At 36.8% G+C, this 25,411-nt stretch overlaps 1 protein-coding gene across 2 annotated transcripts in view; it reads left to right on the top strand.

The window, feature by feature from the left end:
- PAFAH1B1 (platelet activating factor acetylhydrolase 1b regulatory subunit 1) overlaps positions 1–25,411 on the top strand; it is an 81,371-nt gene that overhangs the window by 42,372 nt on the left and 13,588 nt on the right. For both annotated transcript variants that reach the window (XM_057535536.1, XM_007177460.2), the window contains exons 3-5: positions 20,030–20,114; positions 20,422–20,496; positions 21,405–21,611. In XM_057535536.1, the coding sequence (XP_057391519.1) occupies positions 20,030–20,114; positions 20,422–20,496; positions 21,405–21,611 (367 nt within the window). The remainder of the gene's footprint in view (positions 1–20,029; positions 20,115–20,421; positions 20,497–21,404; positions 21,612–25,411) is intronic.

The following is a 25,411-nucleotide window of genomic DNA, read 5'->3' as shown; positions in this document are numbered from 1 at the left end:
TGGACCATTCTTGTATTCTTATTTTTCCCAATCAGAGTTATAAATATTAAGGGAAAAAATGGCCATGCATTAGACTGCAAAGAAAATCTCAAATTCCAAAAAAGCAGAAATCACGTAGGCCTCATTTGCTGACCATAATGCAATAAAAATACAAATTAATAGCAAAAGGAGAGAAAAGAGAAATCTATTCATGTGAACATTTAAAAATATACTTCTAAATAACTGTGGAATAAAGAGAGCAAAATAAAACTTAGGAAGTGAAGAAATCAGTAATAGTGAGGGTACTCACCTCTGGGATATAGCCCACATAGCATACAGAAAATTAGATGGTCTTTACTCTTTTAAGAAAAAAAAACAAAGATGAGGAATGAACATTCAATTCAAGAAAAAAGGAAAATAAGCTTAAAGGAAGCAGAGGGAAGGAATAATTAAAGCAGATATTAATGAAATAGAAAATATAACTTGGTAACTTGATTGGTAAAATTAAAAACTAGCTTTAAAAATAGACAAAACTGGGGCTTCCCTGGTGGCACAGTGGTTAAGAATCCACCTGCCAATGCAGGGGACACGGGTTCGAGCCGTGGTCTGGGAAGATCCCACATGCCGCAGAGCAACTAAGCCCATGCGCCACAACTACTGAGCCTGCACTCTAGAGCCTGTGAGCCACAACTACTGAAGCCCACATGCCTAGAGCCCGTGCTCCGCAACAAGAGAAGCCACTGCAATGAGAAGCCCGCGCGCCGCAATGAAGAGTAGCCCCCACTCACCACAACTAAAGAATGCCTGTGCGCAGCAACAAAGACCCAACGCAGCCAAAAATTAATTAAATTAATTAATAAAAAAATAGATAGTAGGGGAAATTGCAGTGGGGCTGGGAGAATATGGGAATGCTGCACTACCTACTCAATTTGTTTCTGTAAATCTAAAACTGTTCTAAAAAAGTCTAAAAAAAGGATGTTACAGAGTATGTAAATATGAAAAGATTTTTTTTTAAATAGACAAAACTGAAAGAAAAAAGACACAGATGAACAATATAGTAATGAAAAAGGCAGCATAAAATGAACTCAGGTGATTTTCAAAATTATGAGAATGTTCTATCCTATTAGATTTGAAAATCTAAATGACCCAAGTGATTTTCTAGGAAAATATATATGATAAAATCTGTTCAGGAAGAGGTAGAAAACCTGAATAGATAATTGACTGTAGAGGAAATGGTAAAAATAGTTACAGATTTCAAGTCCAGACGATTTTCAAGCCTAGACTTTCTGTCAAGTCTTTAAGGACCAGTAACTTCCCAGATTATGTTGTCTCTTCCAGAACATAGAAAAAGGTGGAAAACTTAGGAGCTCATTTTATAAGGGTAGAATAACCCTGATAGTGACACTAGGCAAAAGGAAAATAACAACAAACATTATACACTAATTTTTTACGTGAACTCAGATATAAAGATACTAAATAATATAACAACTGAATCCAGTAGCATATGAGAAAAGTTAGTCATGGCCAAGTATGATTTATCCCAGGAATGCAAAGGTTTTTCAATATTTAGAAACCTGTTAGTGTAATTACTATATTAATAAATAGGAGAGAAAAACGTGATCAATCCAGGAAATACAGAAATAGCGTTTTTGTTTTTTTTTTTAAAGTTGTACAATTTTTATTTATTTATTTATTTATTTATTTATTTATTTATTTATTTATGGCTGTGTTGGGTCTTCGTTTCTGTGCGAGGGCTTTCCCCAGTTGCAGCAAGTGGGGGCCACTCTTCATCGCGGTGCGCGGGCCTTTCATTATTGCGGCCTCTCTTGTTGCGGAGCACAGGCTCCAGACGCGCAGGCTCAGTAATTGTGGCTCTCGGGCCTAGTTGCTCCGCGGCATGTGGGATCTTCCCAGACCAGGGCTCGAACCCGTGTGCCCTGCATTGGCAGGCAGATTCTCAACCACTGCGCCACCAGGGAAGCCCCAGAAATAGTGTTTTTAATACTCAATCCTGATTGTTAGAAGTTCTGAGAAAATAAGGAATAGGATATTTTCTTAACTTGATTAAGGCTCGTTGCCAGAAATTTACAGCAAACATTAGAAATATCAAGTGCATTTCCATTAAAGTCTAGAAGAAGTTCAGAGTTCCTATGTTCCTGCTACCATTTAAACATATTTGAGATTCTAGCCAATGCAGTGAGGCAACAAAAAGAATTAGATAAAACTGTAGGAAAGGAAGAGACCAAATATATTTGTAGGTGATAGCATCTACGTAGGAAATACAACAGAATCAACTATAGAGTGATTGGGTTTAGTATGGTGGCCATAAACAAGATGGCATTCAAAAATAAATTGTTTTTGTTATCAGGTAATATAGTAGAAAAGATTACTTTGCCCTGTTTCTAGTGAAAAATGTGAATAATGGGAAGGTGTCAGAACTTTCATATTATTAATAAAATTAAATAGAATCCCAATCAAAATCCAAACAGAAGTTTTCATGAATTTGACCAGCTTGATTTGAAAAGTCATCTGGAAGAGAAAAATGGTTATGAAAAAATTATGAAGGATTAATGAGAAAGAACTAATTGTACCAGATATCCAAACATTACTACAAAGGTAGTAAGTAAAATATTTGTGGACTAGGCAAATAGGTTAAGGGTACAGATGAAGTTCAGAGACAGGCCCATTTATCCATAGAAATTCAGCGTATGGTAAAAGTGGCTTTTCACATCAATAGAGAAAAGATGTACTGTTCAGCAAATAGTATTAGTACAGCACATTGTTAAGATAAACTTGAGTTCAGATGAAGTAAAAGCCCAAATTTGTTAAACACATAAAAATTACAGTGTAGAGGACTTGCCTGGTGGCACAGTGGTTGAGAATCCGTCTGCCAATACAGGGGACACGGGTTCAAACCCTGGTCTGGGAAGATCCCACATGCCACGGAGCAACTAAGGCCATGTGCCACAACTACTAAGCCTGCACTCTAGAGCCTGCGAGCCACAACTACTGAGCCTGCGTGCCACAACAACTGAAGCCCGCGCGCCTAGAGCCCGTGCTCCACAACAAGAGAAGCCACCGCAATGAGAAGTGCGTGCACCGCAACAAAGAGTAGTCCCAGCTTGCCCCAACTAGAGAAAGTCTGCGCGCAGCAATGAAGACCCAACGCAGCCATAAATAAATAAATAAATAATTATGGTATAGAAATGGTAGAAGAAAATACAGCCTTTTGGTAGGAAAAGACTTCCTAAAGATACCAAATGTGGAAAACAAAAGAAGTGGTAAATCTGACTATATCGAATTATAAAATTTTTGTAAGAAGAAAGACCTAAAACAAAATTAAAACACAAGCGACCTGCTGTGGAAAATATTTGCAACACATATAACAACGGAATGGCATCTAGAGTATATAAAGGAGTCCTAAAAATTGATAAAAAATTATCACAAACAACCAGTAGAAAAAAGAAAAAATATTACTAAGGCCATTCACAAACAAAACAAATTTTAAAATTGGCCAGTAAACATGTGACATAGTATTTAACATCCGTAAACAAAACAAGATACAGTTTGTTCTTTAAACAATTGTCCAAAATGAAAATGATGATAACCTTGGCTAGCAAGGGTGTAGGGAAATGGGTTCTCTCAGGTACCGGATGGATGTATACATTGTTATAATTTCTTTAAAGGTCAGTTTGACAGTATCTTTTTTTTTTTTTTTTTAATTAATTTATTTATTTTTGACTGTGTTGGGTCTTCGGTTCGTGCGAGGGCTTTCTCCAGTTGCGGCAAGCGGGGGCCACTCTTCATCGCGGTGCGGGGACCGCTCTTCATCGCGGTGCGTGGGCCTTTCTCTATCGCGGCCCCTCCCGTCGCGGGGCACAGGCTCCAGACGCGCAGGCTCAGCAATTGTGGCTCACGGGCCCAGCTGCTCCGCGGCATGCGGGATCCTCCCAGACCAGGGCTCGAACCCGCGTCCCCTGCATTAGCAGGCAGACTCTCAACCACTGCGCCACCAGGGAAGCCCTGACAGTATCTTTTAAAATATGTTCTTTGATCTAACGGTTTTCTTTATAAAGAGCTCTTTTTAGCACATATGCAAATATTTCTGTATGGATAGCTATGTAAAATTATGTATGTTTATTGCATTGTTTTCATTGGTAAGAAACTGGTAACAACCCAGAACGGTCTATCATTAGGGGTATGTTAAATATGGTACATCCATTCTGTGGGATACTGTATATCAGCTTAAAAATGTGGTATATTTATGTGTATCTACACGTAAAGAGGTGTAAAATCTATTGTTCAGTCAAATAATCTGGTTGTTAAATAAGATGGTATGATACGTTTCTGTTAAACACCCACACACACAACTATGCATTTCTTTTGTGCCTATATCTGTAGATGCACAGATAAAGGCCTGAAAGGATATACACTAAATTGTTAACAGTGGTTACCTCTGAAGAGAGGAATGAAATTGGATAAAGGTAGAACGAAGATTTCTGATAGTATTGTTTCAGTATTTTAGAAGGCAAATATTTATTTTTTGTGTAAATAAAATAAAAATTTAATGGATTTTCTTTTAAACAAAGAAACTATAGATAATTAATATTCTCTGGCATTATAGGTTGCAATGGAGAAGCTTTAGGTCAGCCTGTTTCTCCTTGCTTTTCTGCCTAGGTATCCGTAGTATTTGTTTACTTATCTTCATGTTCACCCAAGGTAGGTTTTGGATATTCTTTAAGAACATTTGCTCTTATTATATCAGTATTTGGTTATATCGTATTATGTCTTTTTGGATTCCTTTTGTTTTGATTTATTTTTAGTTTTATGTTACCTTAGATTTTTTTTGAAGGTATAGAGTGTTCATCTATAATTTTCTCCTGCTTCCAGGGGTTATTCTTCCTCTAAAGCATGCTTTTCTCTCTATTTTACTTGCTTTGCTACTTTTCCTCTTCTCCTCTTAAACAAGTTTGCACGGGTCCTTTGTGGCATTTTTGAGGGCAGTTCTGTTCATGGGAAAAAGTGAGACAAAGCTGGCATAGCTTGAAATTGAGTGTGCTGTCTTAGTACACCTTTCTACCGTATTAGTACAGTCCTTTGCCCTTGGGGCATTTTACCTCAGCTTTCCACGTCCTTCCCAGGTGAGCTAATCTTCCTCAAGTGATCTCAAGGCTTTTTTGGATAATTTATTGTTTGTCTCTGTTAGCTAATTCTGGCTGGCTCATGTAAAGCTAATTCTCTTTACCCTTCTCTTAAATCCTGCTTTACCTGTAGACAGCTTCACTGCCCTAAAAATCCCCTGTGCTTGCCTATTTGTCCATCATCCCTCCTTCCTCTCTCCAAAACCCCTGGCAACCACTGATCTTTTTACTCTCTCTGTAGTTTTGCCATTTCCAAAAGTTGAAATCATGTGGTATGAGGCTTTTCAGAATGACTTCTTTCACTTAGCAATGTGCATTTAAGGTTCCTTCATGTCTTTTTGTTACTATAATATATTTTTAAGCTGTGTTTTGCTTTAAAAAACTAACCTCTTCAATTAGTTGAGGTGTTCAGGTTTCTCTTCTGCATACATTTGAACATTGTATATATTTAGTATCTTTTAAAGAGTGGTTCTGTCCTGGCCTTTAAAAAAAAGTAAAGATCTGTACTTCCCTACACACTTACAATTGTACATGGGAGTACACTACTACCCCTGTGAATGAGAATCTTAATACTGGGCAAGAAAAGTAAAATACATGAATTGGGTGCTGGGACTGAAATGAGACTGTAACTAATTCATATCCTCTCAGGTTCAAATTTTTATTTTAAAAAGCTATGTATTTTCTTTGACTATAAAAATAAGTATATATTTAAACATAAGCTTCTTAATATATTGCTTTCATCTGGCTTATGTTTTGAGGTTTTGCTGCTTTTTAAACTTTAAAAGGTTGATAATAATGAAACCTGTAACCATATTTCCTTGGGGTGAAAGAGTATGAGGCCTTCTGAGTCTTCAAAGGAAGATTAAAGTATTCTCAGTTTGTGTTATATTTAATCTTTTTATTCTTTGAAAGTTTTTAATTGAAATATTTCATTCAGTAGAATGCATCATATTCTGATCATTCCAGATAACAAGTAATGACTTACTATAATGGAGTACTGGTATTTTCTCTTGTTGTTAATGTTAGACTTGTCAAAACAATAACCTAGTAAACAAAAACACATACTCCATTTGTGAAATTAAACCAAAATTATAAAATTGCTGAATGTTTCAAAAACTATATTTCGACATTTGTAGAGAAGAGTGAAATGTAGGCATCTCTAAAGATAATAAAGATGTGGTCATCAATGTCAAAATTGTTGATTTTTCTGTAGAACTCATACAAAGCTTTTATTGTGTCATAAGACATTTCATTTCTCTGAAATTTTTTATTGTATTCTAGAGGATCGTATTAGAAGAGAAGTCATACTGTAAAAGGGAGGAAGGCAGTGCCACAAATACTATTAAGGAAGTTGAGAAAGTTATATGCTGAGTGGCTCCTATTGTCTATGTGAGGTTGAAAGTCAACTGAAAGGTGGGATGCAGTTAGGTATTTGAGCGTGCGAAAAGGAGACCAGGGACAAGTGAATGATTCATCAGGCAGCACTGGAATGACAACCACTTGACCCATACCAGTTCTAAAAATATAAATCCATTATTAGCTGTATTGTAGATCATTGACTATCTTGCTCTTCAGTGCAGAATTAAAATTATGCTCCGTCAGCAAATGGAACTTGTATTTAGCCAGGTAATTCTGAGGATGCTTGTTGTGACTATGACTTGATTTTAAGGGATCTTTACTTTTTACTTTTATGCTTTAGGGCTTGGCTTACTTATGATGCTCTTCCTTTATTTAGTTGGTATCCCATCTAATCTTCCTATATGCTTCTGATAAGTAAGTCTTAAAAATATCACTTAAGTTAAACTGCCTTTTCTTGCCTTGCATGTCCTTCATAATCTGTTTCTGTCCTGTCTTTCAGCCATTTCTCTCATATCTTAATCTCATTTCCAATATTTATATCTATTATTTAGATAGACCACTTTTGAGCAATTTTAAGTAAAAGTGATTATAGGCATTCTTTTCTTCTCAACTTTAATGCAAATATTTCTAGTGCTTTATCATTAACTATAACATTTGTTGGTTGAAGGTTTGAGGGGTTTCTTTTTAAAATATATTTTTTAAAATATTTATTTATTTGGCTGGGCCAGGTCTTTAGTTGATGCATGTGGACTCTTAGTTGCGGCAGGCGAGCGGGATCTAGTTCCCTGACCAGGGATCAAACCCGGGCCCCCTGCATTGGGAGCGTGGAGTCTTAACTGCTTGACCACCAGGGAAATCCCTAAAATATTAATAAGAGATGTCTTTTTTTTTTTTTTTGAGTTTGAGCTTTTTTTTTTTTTTAACATCTTTATTGGAGTATAGTTGCTTTACAATGGTGTGTTAGTTTCTGCTTTATAACAAAGTGAATCAGCTATGCATATACATATATCCCCATAACTCCTCCCTCTTGCGTCTCCCTCCCTCCCACCCTCCCTATCCCACCCCTCTAGGTGGTCACAAAGCACCGAGCTGATCTCCCTGTGCTGTGCAGCTACTTCCCAGTAGCTAGCTATTTTACATTTGGTAGTATATACAAGTCCATGCCACTCTCTCACTTCATCCCAGCTTACCCTTCCCCCTCCCTATGTCCTCAAGTCCATTCTCTACGTCTGCGTCTTTATTCCTGTCCTGCCCCTAGGTTCTTCATAACCTTTTTTTTTTTTTTAGATTCCATATATATGTGTTAGCATACGGTATTTGTTTTTCTCTTTCTGACTTACTTCACTCTGTATGACAGACTCTAGGTCCATCCACCTCACTACAAATAACTCAATTTCACTTCTTTTTATGGCTGAGTAATATTCCATTGTATATATGTGCCACATCTTCTTTATCCATTCATCTGTCGATGGACACTTAGGTTGCTTCCATGTACTGGTTATTGTAAATCGAGCTGCAATGAACATTGTGGTACATGACTCTTTTTGAATTATGGTTTTCTCAGGGTATATGCCCAGTAGTGGGACTGCTGGGTCATATGGTACTTCTATTTTTAGTTTTTTAAGGAACCTCCATACTGTTCTCCACAGTGGCTGTGTCAATTTACATTCCCACCAACAGTGCAAGAGGGTTCCCTTTTCTCCACACCCTCTCCAGCATTTATTGTTTGTAGATTTTTTCATGATGGCCATTCTGACTGGTGTGAGGTTTTTGTAGTTTTGATTTGCATTTCTCTAACGATTAGTGATGTTGAGCATCCTTTCATGTGTTTGTTGGCAGTCTGTATATCTTCTTTGGAGAAATATCTATTTAGGTCTTCTGCCCATTTTTGGATTGGGTTGTTTGTTTTTTTTTGATATGGAGCTGCATGAGCTGCTTGTAAATTTTGGAGATTAATTAATCCTTTGTCAGTTGCTTCATTTGCAAATATTTTCTCCCATTCTGAGCATTGTCTTTTCATCTTGTTTATGGTTTCCTTTGCTGTGCAAAAGCTTTTAAGTTTCATTAGGTCCCATTTGTTTATTTTTATTTTTATTTCCATTTCTCTAAGAGGTGGGTCAAAAAGGATCTTGCTGTGATTTACGTCGTAGAGTGTTCTGCCTGTGTTTTCCTCTAAGAGTTTTATAGTGTCTGGCCTTACATTGAGGTCTTTAACCCATTTTTTTTTTTAAACATCTTTATTGAAGTATAATTGCTTTACAATGGTGTGTTAGTTTCTGCTTTATAACAAAGTGAATCAGTTATACATATACATATGTTCCCATATCTCTTCCCTCTTGCATCTCTCTCCCTCTCACCCTCCCCATCTCACCCCTCTAGGTGGTCACAGAGCACCGAGCTGATCTCCCTGTGCTATGCGGCTGCTTCCCACTAGCTATCTATTTTACATTTGGTAGTGTATATATGTCCATGACACTCTCTCACCCTGTCACATCTCACCCCTCCCCCTCCCCATATCCTGAAGTCCATTCTCTAGTAGGTCTGTGTCTTTATTCCTGTCTTGCCACTAGGTTCTTCATGGCCTTTTTTTATTTTTCCTTAGATTCCATATATATGTGTTAGCATACTGTATTTGTTTTTCTCTTTCTGACTTACTTCACTCTGTATGACAGACTCTAACTCCATCCACCTCATTACAGATACCTCCATTTCATTTCTTTTTATGGCTGAGTAATATTCCATTGTATATATGTGCCACATCTTCTTTATCCATTCATCTGATGATGGACACTTAGGTTGCTTCCATGTCCTGGCTATTGTAAATAGAGCTGCAATGAACATTTTGGTACATGACTCTTTTTGAACTATGGTTTTCTCAGGGTATATGCCCAGTAGTGGGATTGCTGGGCATATGGTAGTTCTATTTGTAGTTTTTTAAGGAACCTCCATACTGTTCTCCATAGTGGCTGTATCAATTTACATTCCCACCAACAGTGCAAGAGTGTTCCCTTTCCTCCACACCCTCTCCAGCATTTACTGTTTCTAGATTTTTTGATGATGGCCATTCTGACCGGTGTGAGATGATATCTCATTGTAGTTTTGATTTGCATTTCTCTAATGATTAGTGATGTTGAGCATTCTTTCATGTGTCTGTTGGCAATCTGTATATCTTCTTTGGAGAAATGTCTGTTTAGGTCTTCTGCCCATTTTTGGATTGGGTTGTTCGTTTTTTTGTTATTGAGCTGCATGAGCTGCTTGTAAATCTTGGAGATTAATCCTTTGTCAGTTGCTTCATTTGCAAATATTTTCCCCCATTCTGATGGTTGTCTTTTGGTCTTGTTTATGGTTTCCTTTGCTGTGCAAAAGCTTTTAAGTTTCATTAGGTCCCATTTGTTTATTTGTGTTCTTATTTCTGTTTCTCTAGGAGCTGGGTCAAAAAGAATCTTGCTGTGATTTAATCCATTTTGAGTTTATTTTTGTGTATGGTGTTAGGCAGTGTTCTAATTTCATTTTTTCACATGTAGCTGTCCAGTTTTCCCAGCACCATTTGTAGAAGAGGCTGTATTTTCTCCATTATATATTCTTGCTTCCTTTATCAAAGAAAAGGTGACCATATGTGCATGGGTTTATCTCTGGGCTTTCTATCCTGTTCCATTGATCTATATTTCCGTTTTTGTGCCAGTACCATACTGTTTTGATTACTGTAGCTTTGTAGTAGTGTCTGAAGTCCGGGAGCCTGATTCCTCCAGCTCCGTTTTTCTTTCTCAAGATTGCTTTGGCTATTCGGGGTCTTTTGTGTTTTCATACAAATTGTGAAATTTTTTGTTCTAGTTCTGTGAAAAATGCCATTGGTAGTTTGATAGGGATTGCATTGAATCTGTAGATTGCTTTGGGTAGTATAGTCACTTTTACAATGTTGATTCTTCCAATCTAAGAACATGGTATATCTCTCCATCTGTTTGTATCATCTTTAATTTGTTTCATCAGTGTCTTATAGTTTTCTGCATACAGGTCCTTTGTCTCCTTAGGTAGGTTTATTACTAGGTATTTTATTCTTTTTGTTGCAGTGGTAAATGGGAGTGTTTCCTTAATTTCTCTTTCAGGTTTTTCATCTTTAGTGTATAGGAATGCAAGAGATTTCAGTGCATTAATTTTGTATCCTGCTACTTTACCAAATTCATTGATTAGCTCTAGTAGTTTTCTGGTAGCATCTTTAGGATTCTCTGTGTACAGTATCATGTCATCTGTAAACAGTGACAGCTTTACTTCTTCTTTTCTGATTTGGATTCCTTTTATTTCTTTTTCTTCTCTAATTGCTGTGGCTAAAACTTGCAAAACTATGTTGAGTAATAGTGGTAAGAGTGGGCAACCTTGTCTTGTTCCTGATCTTAGTGGAAATGGTTTCAGTTTTTCACCATTGAGAACAATGTTGGCTGTGGGTTTGTCATATATGGCCTTTATTATGTTGAGGTAAGTTCTCTCTATGCCTACTTTCTGGAGGGTTTTTAACATAAATGGGTGTTGAATTTTGTCGAAAGAATAAGAGATCTTTTTTAATGTTAATGAAGACCTTTCCATTTTTAAGGACTGTTTTAAAATCAAGAATGTTGAAGGGGCTTCCCTGGTGGCGCAGTGGTTGAGAGTCTGCCTGCCAGTGCAGGAGACACGGGTTCAAGCCCTGGTCTGGGAAGATCCCACATGCCGCGGAGCAACTGGGCCCGTGAGCCACAATTACTGAGCCTGCGCATCTGGAGCCTGTGCTCCGGAACAAGAGAGGCCACAATAGTGAGAGGCCCGCGCACCGCGATGAAGAGTGGCCCCCGCTCGCCCCAACTAGAGAAAGCCCTCGCACAGAAACGAAGACCCAACACAGCCAGAAATATAAAAAAATAAATAAAAATTAAAAAAAAAAAAAGAATGTTGAAGAATTTGGTCAGCTATACATTGAGATCTTCATCATGTACCATTCTCATTCCCGTTCTCCTCCTCAGTCCCCTGCCTATAATGCTTACTGTTTCTTTTTCCTTTAAGGCCCAACTCATATCTTGCCTTTACAAAAAGATTCTTCTATTCAGTCTCATTTGTCTCTTTTTTGAATTAGTTTTCACACCCTTTGGTAACTTTGGTTTTGCTCCTCCAATAGATTTATAAGTCCCTGGAAGGCAAGGAACCACAACCTTACTCTTTTATATTCCCTAGTATGAAGCTGGGAATATAACAGACACTCATCTCTTCCCGCATTCCCTTTTTTTCTTTCCTCCCTTGTTTTATAGTGAAATTTTGCTTTACATTTAAAAATGTAAACGTTTCAAACTTTTCAACACATGACAGTTATATTGGCTATTCTTATCGTACAGCCCGACTTTTCCATACGGGTTTCTTAAGTATGCAAAATAATTTTCTACAGGAATGGATCTAAATGGATCTCACAGTTAAATAAAATAAATATCTACAATTACTATAGACTTTAAAGTTAGAGGAAAAGGGAGAAAATGTTTTTAAAGTTGCGAGTTATATCGAACTGAGGCAAAATATCCCCCCTGTGGAGACGTTGCTGACCTCTTACTTTTATACTAGGCCATGCAACTTCTTCTTCTTTTTTTTTTTTAAATAAATTTATTTATTTTATTTATTTTTGGCTGTGTTGGGTGTTCGTTGCTGCACGTGGGCTTTCTCTAGTTGCGGCGAGCGGGGGCTTCTCTTGTTGCGGAGCGTGGGCTCTAGGCACGCAGGCTTCAGTAGTTGCGGCACGTGGGCTCAGTAGTTGTGGCTCACGGGCTCTAGAGCACAGGCTCAGTAGTTGTGGCGCACAGGCTTAGTTGCTTCGCGGCATGTGGGATCTTCCCAGACCAGGGATCCGAACCCATGTCCCCTGCATGGGTAGGTGGATTCTCAACCACTGCGCCACCAGGGAAGCCCGCAACTTCTTTTTAATGTCAGTCAGTAATACACATGTGTATCACTAATTTGAAACAACATAATTGGGAGGCTGGCCCAGTTAGTGTGAAGTGATGTCATAATCACACCTTCATTTACGTTATTGTAAGGTTACTTTTCTTAACAGATTAAAAGAGTAAAGAAGAAGACATAAACAAGGGGGAGGATCAAAACTGAACTGTTCAGTGGTGCCTTCTGCTTTGTCATTCCATTACTCAAAAAATTTCGTCTAAATATGAGAATGAAAAGTAATAATGCTTTTTTGTGTGTTCATGTTTTTGGTTTTGCCTTTTTAAAAGAAATCCAACATGGTATACTTATATACCATTTTATTGCTGCTGTGGTATGGAGAGTGAGGGGTGGATGTTACCTCAGACCCAGATCCCTGCTGAAGAGAAATGGTAACTGACAGGCTAGTATACCAGGCGCATATTCTTTTGCTTAATGATGAAGATAAAGGTCCACTCACCCTGGCTCACCCAAATTTTATTTTCCTTTACTTCATCACTGCCAGAATAAGGTCTCATTTTAACCTCTTGCTGTGCTTATACTTGTCCCAAGACTGGTAGTAGTTGAATCCTGGACTACCCTTTTGGAGTAAGTATCAAGTGTGATGATGAAGGATGATCATTGTAACCCTTTGTCAGGGCCCATAAGGTTGGAGAGGTGTAAGACCTATGGCCAGGAACTCATCATATCAGTGCTCCCCTTTCCCCAGAGATTCAGTGGGTGGCTGTAGCATATTTAAGAAGTCATGTTACCTACCTGTCAGACTTGGTTAATGTCCTATGGCAGCAGCTTATGGAATGACCTGCAGTAGTGTCTCTGCACTTGAAATGAACTTTATTCACATCTTCCCCAGGACTATGTAGTTCATCTTGGTGTTTGTCTAAAATGGCATAGCCTGGGGTGTTGTGACAGTTGTCTTCTGGAACAGGGCTGATGATGATGATGTACCTCTGGGGGTGTGAACTTGTATGCTTGATCCTGCTGGGTCTTCTCATTATCTTAGTGGTGTGCCCTCCTAACCCTGCAGACATCCCACAGTCATTGGGCCACTGCAGACTTTCAGAACAGTGCACATTAACTCCATTGCTTTCCTCATTCTTGAATATGTGAGATCAGTGTATCTTTTCTGATGGGCCTGGTAAGAAAACATCTGTTTGTCATCTACTGACTTAACCTTGTTTCTCCTCATATAAACAATAAAATTTAACTATTTATAGAATTCCTAGAACATTTTTATTCAACCTTAGAATGCTAGAGTACACAATTTGAAGAAATACTGTTATTATCATTTTGGTTTCAAAAGGCTGAATTTTTGATTCTCAGCTTCACCATTTATTAGCCAAAAAAATCAGTTAAGCTCTGTGAGCCTCAGTTTCTTTACCTGTGAAAAACAGCTTCCATCTCAGTCTCCTGTAACGCATGCTCTGTAATTCCCTCTGCTTCAATTTATATTCGTAAGAGATGCAGGGGACCCTGAAGTATTCTGCTTTTATTGTTGGTGCTATCCAATCTTTTTAGAGTTGTTTTTGTTTAACTAGCAGTTCATAGCATTTAGAAAAACTTTTGAAACTCTTATCTCCCTTTATAAGAGTGTGAGGGTGTGTATGGATTGGTAGTGTTAATGTTGTATGTACTACTATGGTAGTAGTCATATTATGTTATGACTGATACCACAGCTACAAAAATTATCCTAGGGATATAAGAACAATGAAGAGAGTGTAAGAAGTCAGCTAAAATGCTTAGAATATAATCCTTGCATTTTAATAAACTTGAAATAGTTTAGAAAAACAAACAAAATCTCATTTGTTATTGTAATAGTTTCAGAGGACAGCAGTAGAATATGTCCAATGTACTATTCCATATGTAAGCCTAAACTCTGTCTATCCAATTCTGTTTGTTCATACATAAAAGTCCTTCATCTCAGTTCGTTCTTTTGATTTTAACCATTTTCTCTGATTCTGCATGGGGTTACTGGTTTTGGTTCTACTCAGAATGACCTGTTGCACTTCTGCATGAATTTTTCTTTGATTCTAGTGATAGTTGTTTTTCTTCATCTCCTAAGGCTTAGTAGATTTATTTAACTCATGTGTATGAAGTTTCTTTGAGAGATTATTATAAACTTGTGCTTTGATGTCCACTTGTTTCCAAGGGGATAAATCTTCCATCCTAGTAAAACTGATGAAAATCATCTCTAGGTCAACAATTGAAATTAGTAGCAAACTCTAGAAGCACCTTTTAGGCTGTTAGAACCAAGAGATTCTTCAGTCTTATTTATTCTTACTTTAAGTGATGGTGGTACACCTTGCCTGAGTTAGAGGTTCCACATTCTCTGGATCAGATAGTTAGCCTAGATATTGAGTGATGAGGTAACAGGGGCAGTAGTGCCAAAGTTATCTGGCCATGGGAACCTGACTTAAGTTTTTTGACTCTGTCAGCACCACTCACCTGACATTGTGGTTAGAAGTGTGACTAAGAGGTCTGACTAAATTGTATTTGATGCGGAAATAAAATTGACTAGACTATTCTGGGACTGGGTTGTAGACTTTGTACATCATCAGTATGTTGTACTACCCCTAATGGTATCATACTCGCTTAAACTTCAGTTTTAATTTATTTGCCATATTTTTGTATATATCCCTTGCTCTTTGGTAGGTCAGTATTATGATATTTTAATGCTATGTAATAGCTCTTTTTCTAAACTCTTAACAAGTAATACTGTTAACATTTAACCTTCATTAAATAGAAAGAGAATGCATCCCTGATACTCTCGAATCTCACTGCTCCTCCCCAGCTCCAGTATTTTACAGTGCTCGTTTGAAGCCTTACTGTGGAGTGGAATACTGAGGCTACTTTAAGTTCTGGAACTGCACTTGCTAAAGTCAGCAGGGACCTCTTGGTAGCCAGATTGTTTGGACACTTTTTAGACTTTACTTGACCTCTCTCAGATCTTTGTCATTGTTAGCCATTTCCATTTCTTTGAAACTCCCTTCTCCATTGGCTTGCTGGAATCTCTTAATTCTCATAGTAGGCTTCTTCACTCCCTAATGGCTTCTTAATTATTGGTATCTGTCAAGGTTCCATCATTTACTTTCTAGTCTCCTTTTCTCTTCCCATTATATACCTTCATCCAAAGTGTCTTTCACCACTTACATGGTTTGAATCACTACTTCCTGTTTACTAATTTTCCTAAATCCTTTCCTTACGTCAGATCGATCTTTAAAGCTTCTGACCTGTATATTCAGTTACCTCCTATATCATATATCTTTACTTAAATATTTTATAGCTACTTCAAGTCAAAAGGTTTAAAACTGAACTGATTATATTCTTGCCCCCCCCCTTTTTTCCTTCCTCCTCTTCTCCTGTTTCCTGTCCAAGTACATGTTATTACCATCTACCAGAAACTTGTAAATCAACTATTTTCTCCCATCTCCCAGATCTAGTCAGTTACCAAAACAAAAGCTTAGTGGTTAAAAGTATGAGTCATTCTTGGTTTCAAGAATTTGTGTGTAGGCTGGTCAGAATGCCCATCATTAAAAGCTCTGCAAATAACAAATGCTGGAGAGGGTGTGGCGAAAAGGGGACCTTCCTACACTGTTGGTGGGAATGTAAGATGGTGCAGCCACTATGGAAAACAGTATGGAGGTTCCTTAAAAAACTAAAAATAGAATTACCATATGATCCAGCAATCCTACTCTTGGGCATATACCTGGACAAAACTATAATTCAAAAAGATACATGCACCCCTATGTTCATAGCAGTACTATTCACAAAAGCCAAAACATGGAAACAACCTAAATATCCATCAACAGATGAATGGATAAAGAAGATGTACATACATACAGTGGAATACTACTCATCAGTAAAAAAGAACGAAATAATGCCATTTGCAGCAACATGGATGCAACTAGAGATTATCAAACTAAGTGAAATAAGTCAGAAAGAGAAAGACAAATACCATATGATATCAATTACATGTGGAATCTAAAATATGGCACAAATGAACCTATCTACAAAACAGAAACAGACTCACAGACATAGAGATCAAGCTTGTAGTTGCCACGGTGGGGAGGGAGAGGGATGGATTGGGAGTCTGGGGTTGGTAGATGCAAACTATTATGTTTAGAACGGATAAACAGGACTTCCTTGGTGGCTCAGTGGTTAAGAATCTGTCTGCCAGTGCAGGGGACATGGGTTCGAGCCCTGGTCTGGGAAGATCCCACATGCTGCAGAGCAACTAAGCCCGTGCGCCACAGCTACTAAGCCTGCGCTCTAGAGCCTGTGAGCCACAACTACTGAGCCTGTGTGCCACAACTACTGAAGCCCGCATGCCTAGAGCCCATGCTCCGCAACAAGAGAAGCCACCGCAGTGAGAAGCCCTTGCACCGCAACGAAGAGTAGCCCCCACTCACTGCAGCAACGAAAACCCAACACAGCCAGAAAATAAAGAAAGAAAGAAATTTTTAAAAAATGGAAAGGATAAACAACAAGGTTCTACTATATAGCACAGGGAACTATATCCAATCTCCTGGGATAAACCATAATGGAAAAGAATATTTAAGAAAAGAATGTATATATATATGTGTATATGTGTATAACTGAGTCACTTTGCTGTACGGCAGAGATTGGCACAGCATTGTAAACCAGCTCTACTTCAATAAAAAAATTTTGAGTGTCAGGCTTTTTTAATTGCAGTATAGATCCACTTTTAAAACACTTATGAAGAAATACAATATATGGAAGTATATGAAAATGGAACAACTCTAGTTAAAGGAAGAAGGTTTTGCATTCCACCTACTTAGCCAGTTTCTTCCCCACCTACCTAATGAATGTTGATTGGAATTATTATCCTAAATTATTTCATTTCATCTTAGTTTTGTGACCTTGGATAAATCAGTCTGTCAGTTTTATAGTATAGGGGTAATAAACTTTTCTACAGGATGGTTTTAGGATCAAAAGAGACAGTGAATATTGTTTTTTAAATTAGATTTAACATTTTATAAAAAGTATAAATGTAACATACAACTCTTTTGAGGTCCTGTTTTATGCACATTTGGAATTACCTATATCTTTCTAATTGCTTTTACCACACAGCATCTTTTTAAAAATATAGATGTTGGGTTAGGCCACATAGAATTTGGAAATCTTGCAGAATCTTAAAAATTTAACATCTACACTTTCATAAAAGCTATATAAGCAGAATCAAAGGGCATCAACTGTTTGTTTTAAGTCAGTAAATGCTAACCCAAATGTCTGAAAAGTAAAGGTGGTAAAGGGATGACATTCGCAACTGCTGGTAGGAGTATAAACTGGTTACAACTCTGGGGAGCAGTTTGACAACAGCTATCAAAATGTCCTAAAAAATGTATTTTTTTTTTTTTGTCTTAGTCTCTTCTTAGACTGCTCTAACAAAATATCATAAACTGGGTGGCTTATAAACAACAAAGATTTATTTCTCACAGTTTAGAGGCTAGGAAGTCCAAGACCAAGGAACTGGCAGATTCGGTGTCTGGTGAGGGCTCACTTCCTGGTTCCTATTCTCTCCATAAGGACATTAACCCCATTTGTGACCTCCTCACATAGGCCCCACTTCCAAATACCATCACTTGGGGGATTAGGCCCCTCCACTAGTTATTGTACTTTTTTAAAAAAATAAATTTATTTATCTATTTATTTATTTGGTTTTGGCTCTGTTGGGTCTTTGTTGCTGTGCGCGGGCTTTCTCTAGTTGCGGTGAGCGGGGACTACTCTTTGTTGCAGTGCGCAGGCTTCTCATTGCAGTGGCTTCTCTTGTTGCGGAGCATGGGCTCTAGGCACACGGGCTTCAGTAGTTGTGGCACGCGGCCTCTGTAGTAGCATGCGGGCTCTAGAGCGCAGGCTCAGTAGTTGTGGCGCACAGGCTTAGTTGCTCCGCGGCATGTGGGATCTTCCTGGACCAGTGCTTGAACCCGTCTCCCCTGCATTGGCAGGCGGATTGTTAACCACTGCGCCACTAGGGAAGTCCCTAGTTATTGTACTTTAATCTTTGGTAAGCTAATAATTACCTGGAACATGAAGTGTTTGCTCGAATTCCATATTATCTTTCTCCATTTTTTGTTTTTAACATGCCATTGAATTAAAACTTAGTCCCACCAATTCTACAGTACTGCTTAGAGTGTTTTATTTCCTAAAGCATTAGGTGGGCAGTAGCATTGGCATTTATACAAGGATAGTCCTAGCAGCATTGTTTGTAGTAGTAAAAGCATATGTATCTCTGTAATGGAATACAATATTTTTTTTAAAGAGGCAGATTTACATCTGATAAAGAATGATTGCTGAAATTAAATGAGTTTATGTGACATTGTGTGTAAGACATTATCTGTAGTGTACTGCAGTTTGTTTTAAAAACACGTATTAATTATCTCTAGAAGACCATGCAAGGATATGTAGTTATAGGTAGATTATCACTGAAAGAATACACAAAACACTGGTAAAGTGGTTGCCTCTGGGATGGAATATTGCGGGTCAGTGGTGGAAACCACACTTTATTGTGTACTTATATATTTAAAGTTTGTTTAGCCTTGTGTATGTATAAACTTTTAAATTATTTAAATTAATTTGAAATGTTTTAAAGGCAATACCAAGGAAACAACTATTTCTATCACAGTGGGACTTAGGCTCAAAAAAATTGAGAGACATTGGAATAGGTTGCCTTAGGAGACAGGTAGCTGATTTTTGCCTTCAAAGAATATAAGGAGAGCATGAAATTCATTTGCTAATTCAGCTTCTCTAACCTTTGAGTTCTTCCTAATTCTAAATTAATTTCTCATTCTATGATAATATACTAAGCTTGTAGCTTATGCCTTTTTTTCACCCACTCTCATGGTTTAAAGTTGTCTCTAGGGACTTCCCTGGTGGCGCAGTGATTGGGAATCCGCCTGCCAGTGCAGGAGACATGGGTTCGGGCCCTGGTCCGGGAAGATCCCACATGCCGTGGAGCAACTGAGCCCATGTGCCACAGCTACTGAGCCTGTGCTCTAGAGCCCACGAGCCACAACTACTGAGCCCATGTGCCACAGCTACGGAAGCCTGTGCGCCTAGAGCCCGTGCTCTGCAACGAGAAGCCACTGCAATGAGAAGCCTGTGCACCACAGCCAAGAGTGGCTCCCACTCGCCGCAACTAGAGAAAAGCCCGTGCGCAACAACGAAGACCCAATGCAGCCAAAAATAAATAAATTTATAAAGTTGTCTCTAATATTAAAATACTTACTAATTGTAATTTTATCAGAACAATTCTCCCTACAAAACTAAATTTCATTACTGTCACAAAGTGATAACTAATTATATAAGCCACATCTTGATCTTACAGCTTGTGAGGCAAGCAACACTTTAGAAACATAACTGAAAGCTCAAGAACAGTGTTATAATCTTAAGGATGTACTATGACAGGGTTTACTGTTTTAGAGGCTTTTGGGGAGGGGTTCCTTTTCTTGTGAAATACTTGTATGATTTGGAAGGTAATACTTTTAAAAGAGTGTCTTAAGATTTATGAGATTTTAAATAAAATAATCTTTCTTCAAAATAGAAATGAGAGTTTATTAGGAGTCATTTGAATTTTTTTTTTTCAGAAATCGAGCTATAGCAGATTATCTTCGTTCAAATGGCTATGAAGAAGCATATTCAGTTTTTAAAAAGGAAGCTGAATTAGATATGGTATGTTTGACTTTTTACAGTTATTCATAGTATATATGAGTGGATTTTACTTAGGTATCAGTAGTTAACAGTCACCTCAGTTATTCACAAATCTTATCATTTGTTATTGTGGTTTACTTGGCACTAAACCTAGTATTCCCCCTCCCCCCCCCTTTTTGGTATAATCAGATGTTTTTATTTATTTATTTATATAATCAGGATATTTTTCGTAACGTTTGGGCCTAGAGATTGAATGGTTTGTATGGCTTGAACTATTGTATTTTTGCCTTTTTTTTTTTTTTAATGTTCTCATTTTTTTTTTCTCTAGAATGAAGAATTAGATAAGAAATATGCTGGTCTTTTGGAAAAAAAATGGACATCTGTTATTAGATTACAAAAGAAGGTAACTAAGTCTTTTTTTCTTTTAAGTTGTATTCAAAGTATTATATAAACTGAAAATATCAACATAACATAAATTATTCTTTTACATTAATTAATAATTATATTTAACCTTGAAAAGGCAAATAAAAATACATTTCTGTGCATTATTATTTCTATGCATTATGACCTATACAGATCATTGCTGGTAAATGGTAATTTATGCAACCAGGGCTACTGGCTGAGTTGAATCTAACACAACCCTGACTTCAAGGAATTGGTACTGAAGAACCCATTTATGCACTTAGATGGGAAGAACACATGGAGCCAATATGATGCTGGGGAAAGAGCACTAAAGTGTGCTCTTAGACAAGTCATTTTCATCTCTGACCTTTTATTTTTATCTGTAAAGTGAAGGCAATAGGTAATATTCTGGTCCTAAAATTTATACTTTTAGTAGGCAAAATTAGAATAAATAATATTGTTATAACATGAGTTAATCCATAAAAAGCCCTTAGAAAAGTGCCTAGCACATAGATGCTCAGTAATGTTAGCTTTTAATATGAATATTCTGATTAGCATGTACAATGTAAACTATGGTTTGGAAAGAATTTACTAAGAGTGGCAGAATTAGAAAGGATCAAGATAGGTTCCTACTCTTCCTCTCATTTGTATCCTGGCACCTTCCAAATTTTTCTTTGAGTTAAGGAGTTAAGACACAATTGTATTGAATTTTTCTCAGTTTTTAGTTTTGTCACACTAAGATTTTAGTGATATATTTAATGTAGATCATTTTCAATTAAATCTGACAAATGCTTTGTAAATTACTGAAATTTTATTCTGCATATATGGATGCAAAATAAAGGCAGGTTTTTAAAAATATACAATTTTTATCAGAATCTATCTGTACATAACTATGTGTTCCTTCTTAAGGTTATGGAATTAGAATCAAAGCTAAATGAAGCAAAAGAAGAGTTTACGTCGGGTGGACCTCTTGGTCAAAAAAGAGACCCAAAAGAATGGATTCCCCGTCCACCAGAAAAATATGCATTGAGTGGTCATAGGAGTCCAGTCACTCGAGTCATTTTCCATCCTGTGTTCAGTGTTATGGTCTCTGCTTCAGAGGATGCTACAATTAAGGTAGTGTTTTCAAAATTGAAAGACATACAATAGGGTACTTGTTAGAAGCAACTTTAATGTTAATTGAGTGAAAGAAATGAAAAGATCTTGAAATGAGGAACTACGCAGAGTAACAGGAGGGCCTCTTTGAAACTGTGTGATTGATTCTAAACCTTAAAAGACCGAATAAAATTTCACTGTAGCTCCTGAGAGACAAGCTGCCAAGTAAGTTCACTGATGAATTTGAGAAAATTGGGTGTCACTAATGTAACATTGGACAAATATAGGTCACCCAGTGCTCGAATAACTTTTGTTCTTGAAGAATTAAAGTATAAGTATGTGCCTTACTTATTAGCAGAGGTGATAGATGAAAATACAGGATTACAAAACTAGTAATTCTGGGGGTGAATATATTCCACAAAAAAATTCAATAGAGGATTTATTTAAATTGCACTCTCCTTGATGGTTTTGATTCCAAACTAAACAGTAATTCTCTCTAGGGGTGTGGAAATGTAGCAGCTTTCCATTTTAGAAGTTATGTATTTCTCTCATTTTTAAAAATTTTCATGATAAGCATATACATTTTAATATTTTTTAATCAGGAAAGAAGTTGTTTTTATAATTTCCTTTGATTCAGACACAATACAGTGATAGTTGTATAAACCACATACAGAAAGATAAGTAAAATGTAGTTTTAAAAATTTAAGTAGGTTTCTCTATCTAAAGCTTATTTCAGATTAAGTTCTAGATTTTAAGTTTCATTTGTAGAGGTATAAATAAGAAAATGTGAGTAGATTGCTAAGATTGTATTTATCACATAGCAGCAGTCAGCATAAAACGCAGGCATGACTTAAATGTATATACTTAACCTGTTCTTTAAACATGATTGTATGTTTTCCTTCTGTGGTTTCTTTAGTTTCTAAATCAGTGGCTTACATTCATCCTGTGGGCTGGTGATCCATGGGTCGGGCTGCAAAGTAATTGGAAGAGAGTCTTTTAAATTCTATTTGCATTACATATTTCTGTAGGCTGAGATGATTGCCTAATACACTAATATAGTGCTGTCTTTCAAATTATGTAGACATGTATTTAGTTTATTAATTTCATGATGGTCTTGTCTACTGAAAACTGCACTGCTGTCATGAAGCATGGGGGTAAAGATAGACTTATCAAATAGATGGAAAACTCAGTCTTAACTATTGATTTTGCAGCAGTGGTCTAAAAGCGTAAATAAAACTGCTAATATGCCATCTTAAAATTAGCTATTGGTTCAACTTTAAAATATTACAAATGGAAGTTTTAAAAGTTTTATCTATAACCATACCACATGTGTCAACAACTAGTAAAAGTTCTCCCTTCTGTTTAGTCTTTAATGTGCACACATACGAAAAGCATTTGTATTTAGTTTTGCTTCCTTCTTTGATTAAACTTATTTTAGAAATACTTTTCTTTGTTTCTAATGAATCATCATTTTTAATGATTTTAAACTGATCTTTTTACTTATATGTGGAGACTTTATAGAGTAGTTAATGGTCAAGAGCACAAGCTCTGGGTTCAAGTCCTGACCCCCCTACTTAATGATTTATGTGATATGAACAAATTAACTTTTTGTGCTTCTCTTTTCTCATCTGTAAAATGAAGATAATTAGTACCTGTGTCACAGGACTTTGGGGAGGATTAAATAATACATGGAAACTGCTTAAAATACTGAAGGAGTACTCACTGTCAGCAGTGTCTCAACACCATTAACAAATCTTCCATTGGATTTTTATTTCCAGTCATCTACTATCTTGAGTAATACTGTTCTATTCATTTTTATACATAAGTCTTTCTCATTTCGTTGGGTATTTTGTGGAACGAAAAGAAACCTGTTTCTACCAGTGGTTTTCATTCTTCAATTATGGTAAAGCTAGGGGATTCCTAAATGATGATTGTGACAGAACTACCTTCCAAAAAAACTCAAAGGAGCACACAGAGACAGAATTTTCTGTAATTTTGTGACTATCTTGGGCAAAGTGCTTGATATGTTTAAGGCTCAAATTTCTCATTTGTTGGAAGGGGGATTAAAAATATCTATAAGATTCTTTTGCTTAAAATGAAGTAATGTATACATAATGTATATAACAGTACAGTGTTTGGTGGATAGATGGTAAGTCCCCAATAAACTGTAGATAATGTTATAACAAAATTAAAATTTTATTATATAATTTCTCTTGTGCATCTAGTAAATATAACACCTTCCTTTTAGAGTCATTCATTTACATTATCAACATTTGAACTACAATAATTTAAGAAAAATGATAGAGGATGGATATTTGGAATAGCTCATGACTTTTTAATTGCGTCATTGAAATTTTTGAAACATTTCTGGTTGTCATTTAGAATTAGTTCTTAAATGTTAAGAAAAATGAACAGCAAACAAAACTGAAAAATACATTCAACTAATAAAGCAGATTAAGGATTGCCAGCTTTAATATATAGAGTTCAAACAAATGTGGAAAACAGTAACATCTCAACAGAAGAATGGACTACAGGACGAGAACAGACAATTCAGAGGAAGAAAAAGTGGCTAACCAACGACAGTAGAGCTTTGGCCTCACTACTAATAGAAGAAGAAATGCAGGTTAAAATATATATCAAATCTGCCAAGATATTTTACTTTTTAAATGAGAATTCCCAGAGGTGATAAGAATTTGATGAAGCAAGCATTCTCATTACATTTGATACAGTCTTATCAGAGAACAATTTAGCAGAATATATGAAGGGCTAAAAAGCGTACACTTTCTGACTCAAAATTCTTTTTCACCATCAATGTCTGACCTAACTGTTGCAGAATGAGGACAGATATTTTTCACTATTCAAAGGTTTTCACTATAATGTTTTCTATAATAATGAAAAAGTTTTTCCTTTTGTTTAGAAAATATTAGGAATTACTTTTAAAAGAATGTTTGCTAATAAGTTTTTTTTTTTTTTTTTTTTTTAAAGGATTTTCTTATTTTTTATTTATTTATTTATTTTTATTTTTGGCTGTGTTGGGTCTTCGGTTCGTGCGAGGGCTTTCTCCAGTTGCGGCAAGCGGGGGCCACTCTTCATCGCGGTGCGGGGACCGCTCTTCATCGCGGTGCGCGGGCCTTTCTCTATCGCGGCCCCTCCCGTCGCGGGGCACAGGCTCCAGACGCGCAGGCTCAGTAGTTGTGGCTCACGGGCCCAGCTGCTCCGTGGCATGTGGGATCTTCCCAGACCAGGGCTCGAACCCGTGTCCCCTGCATTAGCAGGCAGATTCTCAACCACTGCGCCACCAGGGAAGCCCATGCTAATAAGTTTTTAATGGCATGGAGAAATCCTTATGATAAGATGCAAAGGGAAAACAGGATAATGAAGTATACACAGTCACCATACTTTTTTAAAAGGAGCATAGAAAAAATGGAAAAACCATGCCATTGGTAGGATAATGGATATTTTTTATTGCCTTTATATCAGTACATTATATTTTTTATCATGAGCATTTATTTTATAATCATACAAAAGGTAAATATCAAGTAAAGAAAAAATTCTCATTAATTCCTGACATTTATAAACACTAAAATGCTCTGTTTGCTTACCATTTATGAAGAGACACAGTTCACATTCTGGGTATATTTATTTTAGAGGAAAATGCTTCAGTGTTCTTTAATGAATGCATGGAAAGAAAATTAACTTAAATGGAAGTGAACTTCAAGGTCACACCTTATTTATTTTCAGTATGTAAAGTATTCATCTGAACTCTTGGTGTTGAAATGAAACAACTAGATATCAAAATGAGTAAAGATACTACAAAAAAA

The sequence above is a fragment of the Balaenoptera acutorostrata genome, chromosome 20 (genome assembly GCF_949987535.1).
Source record: "Balaenoptera acutorostrata chromosome 20, mBalAcu1.1, whole genome shotgun sequence".
Classification (NCBI taxonomy): domain Eukaryota; kingdom Metazoa; phylum Chordata; class Mammalia; order Artiodactyla; family Balaenopteridae; genus Balaenoptera; species Balaenoptera acutorostrata.
This window is presented reverse-complemented; position numbering and strand designations above follow the sequence as displayed.